Consider the following 16,321-nt stretch of genomic DNA (forward strand, 5'->3'; position numbering starts at 1 on the left):
GTAAGGAATATGTATGAGCCACATCTTATTTTGTTCCTCCTCAGTGGTATTGCTCCCATTCTCCTGGTAACACACCCAAGTTATAAAAGTGCATCACTGAATGACTTCACCTCTCTGGCCTGCTCCTGAGGCTGTGCAATATGCATGGCAATCAATCTTTGGTGGACTAGAATTTATATTGAAAGAAAAACTTATTGATTCTTTAGCTTCTTGAGGTTCTTTCAGCCTCTCCACTGCCTGGTGGACTCTTCAGAGTGCTGTACCTCAGGTTGGATGTCTGGTGTCAAAATCAGACTGCAGGTTTGACTGTGAAAAATCTAGAATAATGAGGCTGGCAGAGCTGATGGAGATCTGGCTGTAGCACTGAGCAGAAAGCGTAATTGCTTCATTTGCAGTTTTCCGGGCAGTGCTATGCAGGGACTCTGCCAGCATAAGCTTGCAGCATCTCTCTCAGTGTTGGCTTTTGGGATGTATTTGTACTTCTTGCCTGCAAGATGTACCCATGTTTATCTGAGAAGTTGGACACAGGTAAGGAGAGCTATTTATTTGTACTAAGTGGAACTTGAAACTCCTTGAGAAGGCAAAACACCAAGACTTTTCAGTAACAGATACTGACAAAAACATTCTCTCTGAAGAAGAGATCTTCCTCTCATTGTCATGTCTCAGCTCTGTCTATTGCCCTTTGTTTGTTTGTTTTTGCTTTGTTTTTCCTGTTGTGTTATTAAACAGATCTTTTGAAAATTAGCAGTTACAGATAGACACATTAACTGGTTAGGCAAAGCAGAAGTAGCTCTTGCATTATAGTGGTATTTGTGAGAAAGCAGTTCTCCAAGTTTGAGAGAAAACCTTAGGACTAGGAAGTGTTAAACGAGAGTGTTTCACAGCTTCTAGGCTTGATTTTACATAGTTAGAATCCTGCTTTAAGGAAAAAAGTCTGACCCAGAATTCCTCACTGAGATGTAAAAGAAACATGTCACCAAAGAGAGTAAACTGTAGGGAGGAGATGATATCCGTGATTAATCTTTGCACCCACACGTCACACATGATTAAGCAGTGTACACCCATATGTGCACTGTTGATCCTAGAAAAATGAATCCCACATAAGACTTCCTATCCAGACATCATGTGAACATTTTTAAGACTATCTATGCCCAGTTTCACAGTCTCAAGAACAGGCAGGATATACACCATATAAAATTTAAGAATGGTCTATCTGCTCATCTAAATCCTGAGGAACCTTTCAAGAGAAAACTTGTCAGTGCATACCCATGTGCTGAGTTACCACCCTGCATTTAACAGTGATGAAATTGCTTATTCTGGCATATGTTACCCATGAAATGCTTGTAATTAACTCAAGGAAAAAATGCACTAAACTAAAAAGCATCAAAAGGAGAATAACTCTTTCAGCTGTGAATGAACTGCAAGATTTCTCATTTCAGGAGTGTCATGTAATATGGTATGGCATGGCTATCATCAAAGAGGCTGATAACAAAGAGAGTTTGTTCAGGGTCTGTTGATGTGTATGGTGCAGGTCACTGCAACCAGGACACAGACTTGAAGTTACCTGGGTTACTGAAGGGAAAACATCCCATCATTTAAAGCAGGTGGAGCTTGTTAGCTTGGTTCACTTAGCATCAGTTCAGTGCTCCTGCACTCTACTTAAGACAAATGCTCTTCACTCAAAATACAATTGCCTTAATGTTTTGAGAGGGAGACTGGTGGCTTTCCCACACAGTGCAAAACACACTCATGCAGGCAGCTGCAATTCCAGTATCCTCAGCACCACATGAAATAATACCATTAGCTGACTCCATATGCCACACTTTCACTAAAGCTCCATCAGGACAGCAGATTCTGCTTCCCTTCAGTTCAGCAGGAACTTTCTCAATGACTTCAAATGTCACAAGGGCTAAGCTGCCCTTCACAGTAAGACAACAACAGTAAAAATAATATGACAGTAATCACTTGAATACCCAGAGGTTGTAAGAAAATATTACACACACATCAGTAAAGCTTCCTGTATACTTCTGTATACTTTCTGTACACTTCTGTGCAGAGAAAGAGACTTAAAACACAGTTATTTCAGACAGGAATATGACTAGAAAATTTGCACTGAAATTGCTTTGGAAATAATTGGAACAAAAGCAACACAGGTCACAAACACTGAAAAATTTATTTTTTAAGGAGCCATGACTAGCATAAACAGGATATTTCACTCAAGAAAAAGGGAGAAGTCAAATAAGCTTCACTGCCCATTTTACTTGCTAAAGGAAATTAAGACAATTATGTTGTTTTCCCTTTAGCTGAGTATTTTGGGAGAGGGGGTGATAAGAGTATTTATTGAGCTCCTGTTGTTTTTGAGTATCTTAAATCTTTTGAATTTTAAGAATTTGCCTCAACCTTTAGATTAAGAAGTGACAGTTTCATATCTGTACACAAATTCTGGTGAGTTGCCAGCCTCACAATTCTGAGGCAGCTGTCCTTAGATATGTGATTTGGCTTGCATAAATATTCCACAGACATATCCCCCATGTCACAGTAATCATGCACACTTGAAACAGTACATCGATCATTAACTGTATGGAAACCAGGAGAGAGCTTCAAGCCAGCACTCACTCACTTGTGAGTGTGATTTGCCACAAAGGTGGTGGTAGTGCCTAAGAGCACTGCCACATTGAAATCTTGGCCCTCTAGATATGACTTTATTATCAGCAGTGTAAGAGATGGAAAACTGCCATGAGCACTTTAATATTTCATCCTCAGGAAAAGGCTTCTAAAATCTTACTTTATAAGGCTTTCTCTAGCCTCAGGTAAATTATCTAATTAATTTCCAGGGAGGAAGTGTATTTTTAAACCTTGCCTGCTGATGCTGCAGTTTGGTAGGGTGTGCTAGGTAGAATGGTTATTCTAAAACAAAAAATAACCAGTGGTGCTGCTGAGGTGATGATGAACACTAGTCACTCAAGTCTGCACTCAGAGCAACAGGGAAACCCCCAGAAGTTCAAGAAATAGGAGAAGTCTCCATCTCTGCTTACATGTTCACTGGATGACTTTTTTGGTACACCAGTTTAATCCACTGGGTCCCACCAAGGCCTCCAAACTATAGGTAACCATTCAAAACAGCTTGTCTGCACCTGCAAATAAACCATGTTCACTTTTTCAGCTTTACCAATTCCAGCAGTACAGATAAATGCAAGCAACCCAAGAGTTATGTGCACACAGCATAGAGTGAGCTCTTATAGCAGGTATGTGAGAAAATGAAACAACTCTTCAAGCTCTGCTACAATTCAAAAACTTTTAACATAAAAATATGCTCAGACCATCAGAGATGGCAAAAGCTGTACCAGGGACTAGTTTGGGCGAGGGCTTACATCTAAAAGGCTTGAATTTTCTTAAAATAATGATCAACCAGTTCTCCAGCAAAGACAAGAACATTGAAGGTCTGTTTATTGTTTCCTTTGTCTGCTACAGTCTCATAAAGACTTCATGCTATAATCTTTGACTCGTTATGTCAGAGAAAATCCCACAGGCACAGAAATAAGAGACAATCGTATGCCGACCCCTTTTATTAGCACCGTGCCTCACCCAGCTGGTTATTCGCACACGCAGCAGTGAGAACTACGCTGCTCATCTCACCTGGCTCTTACATTATCTTTTATAATGGCAAATTGCAGTGCCCCTCAGCTACAATAAATCCAGGCAGTTTTTATTTTCAAGACAGGTACCTCAAAAATTGCAAGCCACAGATGTAAAGCAGACACGGCAAAAAAAAAAAAAACAGACTTTTGGTTTAGCTTATGAAGAAGTCAATCTAGACTTCACTTTTAGTTACTGGGCATTTGCATCATTATGAGAACAGAATCCATCTCCCAAGGACAGGTTTTGTTGTAGTAAACTGGTTTTACACCAGCTGGTCCATAAAGTCCTTCCCTTGGTATATTTACGTGGCTATAAGCAAGTCAGAACATCTTCCAGAGATGTGAATTGCAGCCAGCAAAACCACAGCCCTAGGCTGATGCAGAAGTAGGTAGGGTTTTAAAACTTTCTGCAGCAGTTAGTGGTTAGGCACATAAGCACCCCACCCTCCTGCCCCAGGCAAGAGAGAATATGCAGACAGTGCAGAGTGTACCTCATGCATCAGGATACATCACTTGGCTTTAAACAAGATCAACAGATTTCAAAAAATGAGAGAAAGGGGTAATACATATGTGCCTTAAGACATAGTATGTTGACTAACATCAGTGGCAATGCTTAGGGGGAAAAGGCCTGTTAAATGGAAGTTCTCTGATGCTCCTGACACTCTGGAAAAGAAGAACCCATTAAAAGCTCAAACTCTGGAGTTTCTAAACTCAAAGCCAGTATCCTTTATTATTACTTTCCATTTTGGCTTTGCTACTCCAGGTGATGCCCATAGGGGAATTAAAATGTGTCATTGTCTAGAGAACACTGATGTGTCAGCCCCAGTGCTCTTCTGGTACCACAAGATAATTGAGAGGGTACATAGATAATATCTTTCAACTGTGCAGCCAAACTGGTGTATGTACACTTGGAAGAAAAAATAATCTGATCACTAAAATGTCAACACAGAAATACCAAAGAAAATAAAACCAAGGAGCACATTTTCCTTTTGGTTCCTTGGGGAAACTAATTTCTCTGAAGGGAAGTGGTATGTTCAACAAATAGAGATCAATAATTTCATTGCCCAGTGCACAATTTCCTACACTTTTTTCAATTATTTTGCTTACCCCAAACTATTCTGTCACAAGAGAAATCAAAGAAATCAAACAATAGCATTACAGTGCTTAATAAACACTGTATTGCAATCAGTGTTCTACTGTGTGCACATACTGGTGATCTTAGCTGAACAGCATGAGAAACACTCATGCAGAAACCCTCACGCAGAGTGCCATGAATGCCAGAATCAATGACACATGGATAATCTGTTTTCCTCAAGGGAAACAGATGAGCAGTTTTTGAGAGAAAGGTTTCAGTCTGAATCTGGTTTGCCAATTAAAAAAAAAACAGAATATACATCACTATTGTGTTTCTGCAATAGAAATAGTGGATAGTCACTGGATACTGACTGATGACACTCTAGTTCCCAGCTCTGTCAGGGGCTTCTGGCCAAGTGTTGGGCATCATGTTTTTGCAGTACTGTGTAAACACCCAGTAAATTCAAACATAAATGGAGTAAACACAGCAAAACACTTAATACCAACCTGAACAAGATCTCTTCCTAGAGTCCTTGCCCATCAGTGAATACTGATTAAAATATTTCCTGTCCTCTACTCTAGATGCAGCACACTAAACTCATGCACCCAACGTGTGGCACCATTGCTCTGTATTCCCAGTCCCAAGCAATCTGTCATCTCACTTGGGGTGGGGCATACAGGCGTTGCTCTAATTAAGTGCAATGATAATGCACAGGATGACTTTTTCATGTGTTATGTTCCTGTTAAATCTTACTGGAATCTCACCTGGCAAATGATCTAAAATCTCAAACTTTCTGTTTTTCTTGTGCAACTCATCTGTTAACATGTCTGTACAAGAGAGCATGAGTAATTTAAAGTAGGGACCATCCTTGAGATTGAAGGAAATACCCTGTGAACTTGGAGACATGCCATCACAAAGCTCCAGAGCATCTGAGATCCAGCCTTCTTGATAAATTTGCAGCAGAAATTCTATTAGCACTTTTGCTGTTGCAATCAGGAGTCCATTTTTAACATACTTAAAAATTAAAGTATTTGTGACATTAAATTAGCTGGAGGTTTAAAAAAACAAACACAAAACACAAAAAAGAAGCAGATTTTAAAAATGCTTCCAAACTGCCTCAACACTTGGGGTATCATTCAGTGGGGGTTTTTTGGTAGATAGTACAACAGAACACAAATTCTCACATTTGCTACTGAAAATATTATTTCTAAATTAATTTCACCCACAGATAAAATCTTATACAAGGTGTACCCTAAAGGCCTCAAGTCCTCAGATTTCCCAATACAACTTGCTGTAGATGCGCTTTGAATGCTTTGATACCTTCTACTGTAGGAAAATGAAAGTTTGCTATCAACCCTGTCAAACCCTCTTTGAAGTGTGTGAATCTATGAAAACTCATGGTCAAAACCTCAGCAACTGCTAACATGTTATCACACCTACAACACTATATGCTTACTCACCTCTCAGCTCCAGACTCTCTCTGGTCTCAATAGAGACAAGAGTTACACAAGGTGAAGAGAAAATAGTGTCCTCATCTGCAGCAGTGCGGAGGAACCAGGCAGGAAATTAATGCAGTCCTGACACACAAGCTAAGGGCATGATCCAGGCATGTGGGTGCCTGTACCCCACGTGCAGCTCTCAGCTCAGCTGCGTGAGGCGTCGTGGCACAGCCGTTCGGCCGTGGACAGAGTGAAGCAACCAGTGGGACACCATCCCTAAGGGTTGGGAGCTGTCCTTGCTACGGCTTCCTCAGCTCATTCTGTCAGTCCTGGCAGTTATAGCTGAAAACACTTTGTAGAAATCAGTTTTGAGAAAAGTAAATCCACATGGGGAAGGCAGGTGTGCAGCTGATAGAGACAGGAAGATCAGCAGTGTCTTTGAGTGCAAGGGAACTCTCTGAACTGCACAGTGCAGCCACAGCTGGGATTGTTCCTTGTCACAGTCACAATCTCCCTGTTTCTCCAGCCAAATTCTTCATTTGCTCTTCTTTCCCACAACCATGACAGTGCTGCTCAGGTCACACATCTCCCAGTGAGTCCCTCAGTTACACTTTTCCCCCTTATGTGAGGAGATAGTTCCTGGGATAAAGGCTTTTGCAGCCTGAGGTGGAGACCTGTGGTTCCCTTGGCTGTGACAAAAGGGCCTACTGTGCTATCGATGGTGAGGCAGAACCCCCTCCCGGGCACAGGGACATTATCTTATCTTCCACAGCTATGCCACGGAAGGTTTGGGTTGGTCACTTGGGAAAATTTCTCCATAGAAATGGTGAGTGGAATTGGGACAGACTGCCCAGGGAGGTCCTGGTTCACCCCAGAAAGCGTTTAAGACTGAACATGGCACTTGGTGCCATGGTCTAGCTGACATGGTGGTGCTGGCTCATAAGCTGGATTCGATGATCTTAAAGAACTTTTCTGCCTGATTCTGTGAGGTGACACCTGGCCTTGGCCCAGACCCCAGCCATGGGGTGGTGGGCCCACGCTGGCCTAAGGGACAGAGCACCGCCTGGCATGCCCAGGCGCAAAAGGAAAGTCTACGAGGTCCCCGGGGATGCTCCAGTTTCCCACTCGCGGGACCGGGACCGGGACCGGGACCGGGACCGGGACCGGGACCGGGCTGGCGATGTCCCTCAGACACCGCGCCCGCCCCTCAGCCCCACAGCGCCTCCCGCGGCGCGCAGGCGCAAACAGCTCGCGCCGCCCGGGCACGCGCTGCGCGCAGGCGCGGGCCCGCCCCGGCCCGGCAGCGGGAGGTTGAAGCGCTGAGGAGAGCCGGGGACGGAATGGCGGTTCCGGCAGGTTCTTTCCTCTTTCGCCCTGGTCCTGCGGTGTTTGTGCTCGCCTAGGGGTTTCTATTCGCTCCTCAGCCCTGCAGGTCGGTGCTGTGGCTGCATTTTTGGGGTGTAGCGCCTCAGAACGAGCTCCACGGGTCTGTGGCTGTGCTTATGGGCTGCCTAGCGTTCATCCCGCTTCTCTGCGGGTGGAAAACTAGCAGGGCAAAAGCTGAGTGTTAATAGTATTGTGTTTATAGAGTGTTAAAAGTATCGAGTGTTAATAGAGCCTTTTGTTGTTGCGACAGTAAAAGGAGTGCCTTTAACGTAGCTATAAGCAGGAAAACAGAGGATGTAGTTACAGACGTACCCAAAGTGTAAAAGTCAAGTAAGTACTGAAAACCAAAATTGTCTTTTCCCCTTCTAACTCAGATTTTCTTTACTTGCCGGACAGAATTTTTTGTGTGGTGAACAGCATTACTGGTTGAGAATGCCAAGGATTCTTAGCCGAAGATACAGGAAAAGGATTTGAAGAGTGCAGGATATCTGTAAATATGCTGCCAAGTAACAGCATTAGCAAACCAGCGGAAAAAGTATTAGTTATGGTCACTTAAAAACGAATTTGCATTAGAAAGTAAACGCAGAGAATCATAGGATTGCTTGGGTTTTTTAAAGCTATCTCTTAGGCTTAACATTATTTTGCTCCTTGGAAAGACTTAATACATTTTTGTGATATACAGTGTGCATAAGAATGATGTTGCTTTTTCTAGGCATTTCCTTGCAAAAAGAAATAATAGTATTAAACTTTCGTTATATTTAATGGATGCCGTGGGCTTTCTGTTTAATTGATAGATTGCTAAAATACCCAATTAACTAAACTTCTTACTAAGGTATGGGATTTTTTTAATAGAGTACCATATGTTCAATTTTGAACAGCTGGAGAGGAATGTTGACTTCTAAGATAAATGAGGACCTCCATCTTTTGGTATCGAGCCAGGAAGACCAGGGTTGCTGGGCTATTAAGGCTTTGGCATAGAGAAGCTTTGGCAGTTTTCATATGTGAAGAGGCAGCCCCTTGTGCCAGCCCTCTGTTGCCTAGTTTTGGTTTCCAGGATTTTATTCTTGAGAGGCTTCTGTTTCAAAACTCGTAATTGCAATTTGCAGGTGAGTGGAGGTGTAGCTGTTGATTTTCCAGCTGCATTCTGGTCATTAGTAAGTGGTTCACAAATGCTAAATGAAATTAAACATTGCCAAATCGATTTGAAGTTGGTTCATGCTGGGAGGTGTGACTTAAACATTTTAATTAAGGTGCCTTTCTGAGTGAGCTTGGGATGTTTCCTGTTAATCAAAACTTCCACCTGTGTGAGTAATTGCTTTTTTAAGCAGCATCCCCAGAACGATCAAATGAGACTGGATTGTTTTCAGAGAACTGGATACCCAATTATATTGTTCTGTAGAAAAGGTTGTTTATATTTGTGGACAACAAAAACCTTCCTGGCTCCACAGAGCTGTAAGACTGAGGGGAAAAATATAAAATGGATAGTAAAAAACTTTATGGCAGTTAGTAGTGTCTTACAGCCTCTCAAAGGAAAGCTGTTCACAAAGCAAGATACTACTTAGCACATGAAGCAGTTCTGTAACTTATGCAGATATCCTTTTTGAACATGCCAATTAGAGAATAAGCCTTAGAATTTAACTCTTATTAGAGCTTTTTCCTCATTTCTGCAGCCAAGGGCTCACTATAATCAGGTGACAATGACACCATAATTCATTCTGTTATTTAACAGAGGCAGCTATTCATCTCGACATGGAAGAGTCAGTGCTGGATAAATTGCCAACCTTGTGCAGTACTCCAATGGATTCTGGGGCACCACCTCCACAGGGGACTAGTTCAGGGAAACAGGTATGAAAACTTACTACTTCTCCAATAATATGATTGTTCATAGTAACAAAAATGCTTGTAAAATCATCCAGGAGTCAGAAGTCACTGCGATACTGCTTGCTGGAAGGCTGGAGACAGGCACTTATACCTCTAGCTAGGAGGCTGTGCAGGTAAGGAATGTGCCTGGGGTACTTTGCTGTGAAAATGCAAAGTGATGCAGCAACATAACCCAATGTCATACGAATAAATTTAAATACTATATATGGTGTGTGGTGGATTTTTTGCTTCTTTTTTTTAACCTGTCATCTTCAGTTTTCTCAAATCCCGGTTTTCTGGGTTGCTGTGCATGCAGGATGACTTTCTGTGTCTTATGCCTGCAGTGGAACAAAGTACAATACTTTCAGTATATTCTCCATAGTGCTGAGCTCTGCTTTGGTCTTATCCTGGGATGTGAAATGGTGATACTGTCACACTCAGCATCCAGATCTATGCAGAACAGGCCTGGTTTGAACATATTCCATAACTAATCCCTCACTCCTGTATTTTAGTGCATTTCTATAAATAAAAATGTTAGACATAGATTATAAAAAATAGTTAGTTTGAAGAAAAAAAAGTTTTTAGATGCGTGTGAAGTATCTCAAAGCATGAACAGGTCAAAATTATACAAGTATTTCTAATATGTTCTAGAATACAGAATGTATCTCCATTAAACCCTTACCTCCATTAAACTAGAGGGGAACTGATAGAATAAAACTAGCCAAGTTAAAATATGCTATATTTCTTTTACACAAACACTAGATGAGTAAGTTTGCTTCACTAGAATACAGGATTTTGTCCAAGAAAATGTGGAGCTATACCTTTCCATATCTTGCAGCTGTGTGTGGAAATGCATGTGAGAGGAAGAAGTTGACTTTGTTCAAGTTTTTGAAGGCTATGCAGAGAATTAGGAAGTCTGGCTTTACAATGATAATTAAATATATTACATATTCTATGAAAATAATAATGATTGCTAAACAGTTATTTGAGAGTTGATAAAAATTTAGGAGTATTCTGACCACCTGAGTTTTTTGGGTTTATTTATTTTGTTTTTTAGCAAATGAGTGCAGCTCTGAGGGAGCGATTAAGGAAAACAAGACGTTCATTTAATGCCAGTTTTACAGTAGCAAAGCGGCTCAAAACAGACACTGAAGAAAAAGACACTGCTGATGCTGCCACGGGGTGCTTGCCAGAGACAAGCACAGACTGTTCCAGATTACAAGATGGTTCTGAAAACCTGGAAGGAAATGGCACTGGACACACATGTTTCAAAAGTCCCTCACAGGAGAGTGATCCCTGTGGATCAGCAGAGAATTCAGATGTGCTACAGGTTGATCTTGGTCAGCCACAGTCCCTTGAAGAAAAAGTGAAGCTGGAGAAACAAGTGCAAGAGAAGGAAGAGCTACTGCGTAGGCTCAAACTGGTGAAGATGTATCGATCCAAGGTGAGGCAATACTTCCTGGTTTTTTACTGTGGTGGTTGTGTATTGTCTCAATTTAGGGCATTTTATAAGAATATCTGCTGTCAGCAGATGATGACTCTTTTTTTGTTTGTCCCAATTTCAGAACAACCTGTCTGAGCTGCAGGCTTTGATAGTGAAGTGGAGAAGTAGCACTCAGCTGATGCTGTATGAGCTGCAGTCGGCCTTTTCTGCAGATGGCAAGAAAGTGAGTCTCACTCAGCTCATCGACACTTTTGGGTTAGAAGATCAGTTACTGCACTACAGCAGAACAGAAGAAGATTTTGTAGATGCATAATCTACAGCTGCAGAGCTTTCTTTACACAGACACAAAAGCAGAAAAGATTGAATAAATTCTGATTGTGTCAGAAGTGTTGGTCAGACAAAGGACTTTATGCTTTGGGGTTAGGAGGTTTCCTCCAGAGATAGTTGTAAAGCTGTGTGCATACATACAGTAGATTTTTTTTACAGTATATTTTTTCTTAATAGAAAAAATAGACTGGTGATATTTTGGAGAATCTGGCTTAATGACTTGGTCAGTGAATTTTTATTTAATAAAAATAAAATTAAGTCATAGTTTAACGGGTAGAAAGCAGTCAATTTTTTTATTAGCTTCTGCATGGTTACTTGTTATGAAATAACTCAAATTGTCAATTCTGTTCATGTTCAGATGGGGACAAGTTCAGTTTGTTTATAGATGCACCCATTTTACATGTCTTCCTGGTGCCAGTCAGCCAATGAAGGCTAATGACAGCATTTTGTGAGTTAAGTGAAGATTAACTGATTTTCATGATGGTAATATTCCAGAGCTGAGATAAGATGTTTTCACTAGCTTTAACTCCTTCTGAGAGAAATGTGTCATAATGCAGTTGCTTTCAGGTTCTGGTCCAGACAGTCTCTTCAGAGCTGCTGTCTCATAAGCATTCTGCCACAGCCTGAGGTAACAGAAGGGAAGGCAAGAAAATTGAAACCAACTTTCTATTCTACTACATCTGAGAGCCAAAGTGTTTTCTTTCTTCAAATAAATAAGAAAAACAAGGCCTTGTTTAATGGGATTGCTTCAAATACAGCATCATAAAGCTGAATAAATCTTTACAATTCCATTTATTCTCCAACAAATGCCTTCTTTGAAAGTTGTTTTTATTTAACTTGAAATTGCTTATTTTTTCATCATGGTACCTTTTGTTTTTTATTTTCCCTAAAATCACTGCTTCTCAAGTGTAACGATACATAAATCTTAATGACTATGCAACTCTCCCTGCTAGGAATCTTGTTTTCTTATTGGTTATAGCCTGCCTCTTTTGCTTGCAGGTGCTATATCCTGTTTCCTTAATAAGGGAGTAATTTCTTAGCTCAAGAGAAAGAAAATCAAAGATCATACAGAACCTTTTAACCATTGGTAAGGCTCATTAAACTTCAGCCTGTACCTACAATTTGCTCTTAAGAATACTGACTCTTGCTGTCTAGAGAGAATTAATGCAGAAGAGCCTTTAGTGCAAATCACACTTTGAGTATGAAAGCACTATTTCTCTGCCTTTTTAGGCGTGTGCAAAAAGATGGTGCCTGGTAAAGGGGCCAGTTATCTTCCATGAAGTTGGAATGATGCTGCTTTTAGGGCAGTTTCAGCAGAAAGACAAAAGGTCTTGTTTAGTGTGATGTAATTAGAATCCTTAACAATCCCAGTTAGACATGGCAAAGCAAAAAAACAGATGTACGTGATCACAACTGACATAGTAGAATTTTAAGCTAAGGTATCAAAGCTACAATGAAATGGGTTTAGATGTCTGTGATCCTAGGAAAGGAGAAGGATTGACACACACACCATGAAGCAGGGAAATAAAAAGCAGGGAGAATGCCTGAAAGGGTAGATTGGGCTCCAGCAGTAGTTAACTTTATCACAGGTCCTTTATTTTTCTTAGCTGTTGTGGAAGGAGCTGGCAGGAAAATACACTGCACCTTGGTGTAGAAGGTGGGAGATGCCAGCAACTATTTCAGGAGGCCAGATGCTTCCAAACCTGGTTTTCCTGTGATTCTGCCCGTGGCAGCAGCCACAGTTCCTGCTGGCTGTGGGTTATTATACCACAATGAGACACAGCTGCCTTTGGGATGGGGCCAGGTTGCACACATGATTGTTTTCTGTAATGAGCTATATGATTTATATAATAAAACCAGTAGAAATAAATCTCATCAACTGAAATATAATGGGGTTAAGACCAGGTGTAAAAAATATGAATCAGACAACCATGCATCTTTCAAATGGAAGTTATTTAAATGAATTACAGAAGAAACAATTTGTGGATAGTAAAGTTCAGGGAGAAGAATCAGCTGTCAAAACTCTTCTCCCTTAGATACGACCATGGTATTATTCATCTATTATTCATCTCTGATTTTTAAATAATATGGACTGTTCCAGGATTCCAACTTTCAATTTCTGACTGAAGAACTGCAAGCTGTTTTTCCTGTTCCCTTATGAGGTTCCGTAGATATTTCTGCTTCACAATCTCTCGGTAACGCTGCCTTGTGATCCTTTCAGAAATATCCCGTGTGTCTGCAGAAAACAAAGTATTAGTGTTAGCCTGTGCTCGTAGGGGATGTGTGGTTTATATGGGATCTGTCCTGGGGTTATTCCAATTTTGTATAAAGTAGGCAAGCATTTTAAAAAAGGCTCACAGTTAGGCTTAAGAGCCTTTATAGTACTGAATAAAGCAAAATATTTCAAAAAGGCACTGGGCATGCTTTCTTTAGCTTCTAGCAAGTACCCACTGTGTTGCAAATCTGTAACTGTTTTCCCCTAGTGGAAAGATCTCTGTAAGTTTTCCTAATAGTGAATGCTGTTCTTAGCTCCACATTACTTTCTCTGTTCTCTTGGAAGGGTGGAAAGAAGCCCATTGAGCAGCTCTCTGAAAAAAATGAAAGCATTTTGCCTAATGAAGTTATTAATGACTGTAGTGTTTTGACTTGAACATTTCCAGGAATTCAGCTAGCTTTGCTTACAAGAGCCACAAGAGTCTCCAGGTAACTCTTCAGTAACCATGGTAGGTTTTGGCAGGAAGGACTCTGCTCATTGTGCAAATACAGTAACAGGCATTCCTTGCCCTTCAGCTGATGGTGGAGAACAGCACTGTCCAGCCTTGCAGTTATTTTCTGAATGTTCTTTGCTTGTGCCTTAAGTGCCTCACTGGACTCACCAGCTGCCTCAAAGATGTGCATCCTTTCTGACACAGAGACAAGCATTTCCTTCAGCTGCAGGCTGAGCTCGTAGTTCTCTTGCTCTTTTAGACAGATGCACTTCTTCAGCTCTCTGACTTTTTTCTGATGGTTTTTCACATTCTTCTTGTGCAACTGTCCATTTTGAGATGAATAAAGCAAATATATGAGGTCTTACAAAAACTGTTCAGACAAATTTATGATGAAAAGTTGTAATTTTAAGCACTGTGTTGTACCTTGATAAACTCTAATGTATGTTGAATTGACTAGTAGCACATGGCAAGCTTTACTTTGGAAAGTCTTTCACACATGGTATCTCAGTTTATGGAGTTCTAATTTAAGGAGGAGACAAGGAATAAAGAGGTATAGGTCAGGAAGAGAGATATATTAAAGATAAAACTTGAAAGGCAAAGGGAGAAAAGGAAGTTAATGGAATCGGTGAGTTAAGGACATGATCTAAGCTGCTGAAGCTGATGGATGGGCTGTAAAGGGACAAGATAAATACTAAAGCTTGAAGAGGAAGCTGATGCCAACTAGCACAACTTGGAGAAAATCCAGTGACATCATTTTTAAAAAAGGACAGTCATAATTTGAATGATGAAATACACAAAGTAGCCAGAAAATCAGATTGTTGTGTCTCTTATTTTGAATACAAAGGGGAGGGATACTTTGAACAGGCTGGTGCTCCTGGAGAGAAACATTAAACAGTGAAGATTGAAAGAATGCTTCATTAGGAATGGAGTGACTTTTATAGGCAGTGCTGTGTAAGAAACGATTAGCACATCTGCATTCAGATATTCAGGATAGGAAAGTATTTAATTCCAGCAACAGAGCAAGAAGACAGGCTTCATCTCTGCAGCAATCCATGTGTGATGACTGCTTCCAAACACTAGAGAACTGCTGTAGACAGCACAGCTCAAGTTGAGGAAACTATTGAAAGCCAGATGGACAGATACATGATATATATATACTTATATCTATAAATCTATGTGTCTCTCAGATGTGGTGGTTCCCTTGGATTTACCTTATCCATGACGCTAAGGCTCTGCTCCATCCCTGCTAGGTGCTGAGCAATGTGGGTGTCGTAGTTATGCACTGTTAGGAACTAAAGAAATAAAACCAGAAAGAAATCTTATGCCTGTTCATTCTCAACAATTCCACCCTTTAATGAATAAAATCCTACTATGTGAAACTCAAAACACTGGAATTCTGCAGTGGTAAAATTACTAGTGATAATAAATGGACCTTGTAAGGATATGCTTGGATGCTGTGTGAGTACCAGATTGTGAAGCTGTTAAAAAGGATGTTATCTATTATATATTTATAATGGAAACAAGGGCCAAACAAGTATGCTGAGGCTATCAAAAACCCCAAGCTATGCTTTTGCTTGTAATCTAAGCTAATATAGCTGGAGGCCTAAGACAGTCTGTCTTTAGGCTAGAGAGGAAAATTATTATTTCCTGTCTAGTGGCTTCCTAATCATTCTTCTTTTATTGTTCTATCTGCATAGTAACTGACATACCAGAGAATTTATTGATTTTTTTTTTCCTTGAGCACACTGCTACTAAAATACCTCTTTATCAAAAGACAAATGGTCAACCCCATAATATTTTATGCATCTATAACAGGCAGTAGACAGGTTTCTGTAGATTCATCCTTCCAGAGTACTGTCCCGTCAAAGTGACAGGAAGAATCCTGTGGACTGTTCTAATTAGAGGAGGAGAAGCAGGAAAGACCCAGAAGGGCTCCTTGCCTACAGGATTAAACTTCTCTCACTCACTGCTTCATTAACAGCCCTCCTTCCAAATGGTCTCACGTCCTTGCTCACCCACATTTTTATAAGCCATCTTTCTTTCCATTCCTGTTGTTGGGGTATCTGTTATCTTTCCCACTAACCCCATATTTCTAATCAAAAAGTGACCAAGTCCGTTCCCTCAGGGCATTCAAATTCTGATTAAACTGGTAAATGCCTCTACTGTGGGCAGTTTAGCTCTCTCTGGAGGGCAAGAGCTCTACTCATCAGTTTAATGAACTGAGCTAATGGCAACACTGGCGATAGATTTGCCACAAGAATTTTTCAATGCACAAACACAACACCTCTTTGGAAAGCTGTTCTGGTGATTGGTGTTAATTATGAAAGTCCTGTGGCTGTGATTCAGAACAAGCATTCTGTAGAGCAGCAATACAAATGAAGATTAAGCAAAACATATGTTTTGAATTTTCTTCTAATCCTTTAGTTGAATTCCAATTTCCTTAC

At 40.7% G+C, this 16,321-nt stretch overlaps 2 protein-coding genes across 6 annotated transcripts in view; one reads left to right on the forward strand and one right to left on the reverse strand.

Annotated features, from left to right (window-relative positions):
* Positions 1-7,429: 7,429 nt before the first annotated feature.
* SFR1 (SWI5 dependent homologous recombination repair protein 1) lies at positions 7,430-12,257 on the forward strand. 5 transcript variants are annotated; one of them, XM_050976031.1, is made up of 5 exons: positions 7,430-7,584; positions 9,268-9,383; positions 10,456-10,842; positions 10,964-11,065; positions 12,169-12,257. In XM_050976031.1, exons 2-5 carry the CDS (start codon positions 9,288-9,290, stop codon positions 12,199-12,201), a joined length of 618 nt encoding a protein of 205 aa, XP_050831988.1. In that variant the 5' UTR covers positions 7,430-7,584; positions 9,268-9,287; the 3' UTR covers positions 12,202-12,257. The 5 variants fall into 5 exon arrangements, with proteins under 5 accessions (XP_050831988.1, XP_050831986.1, XP_050831987.1 ...); XM_050976029.1 differs by lacking the exon at positions 12,169-12,257 and adding an exon at positions 7,789-7,868 and having other exon boundaries at positions 10,964-11,960; XM_050976030.1 differs by lacking the exon at positions 12,169-12,257 and adding an exon at positions 8,417-8,644 and having other exon boundaries at positions 10,964-11,960.
* Positions 12,258-13,237: 980 nt separating this feature from the next.
* Positions 13,238-16,321, reverse strand: part of CFAP43 (cilia and flagella associated protein 43) — a 43,163-nt gene continuing 40,079 nt past the window's right edge. The window contains exons 37-39 of the mRNA XM_018911155.3: positions 15,089-15,169; positions 14,046-14,199; positions 13,238-13,405 (exon numbers count right to left, since the gene is read on the reverse strand). Coding sequence (XP_018766700.3) covers positions 13,248-13,405; positions 14,046-14,199; positions 15,089-15,169 — 393 coding nt within the window. The 3' untranslated portion in view covers positions 13,238-13,247. The remainder of the gene's footprint in view (positions 13,406-14,045; positions 14,200-15,088; positions 15,170-16,321) is intronic.

Source organism: Serinus canaria, chromosome 6 (genome assembly GCF_022539315.1).
Source record: "Serinus canaria isolate serCan28SL12 chromosome 6, serCan2020, whole genome shotgun sequence".
Lineage (NCBI taxonomy): Eukaryota > Metazoa > Chordata > Aves > Passeriformes > Fringillidae > Serinus > Serinus canaria.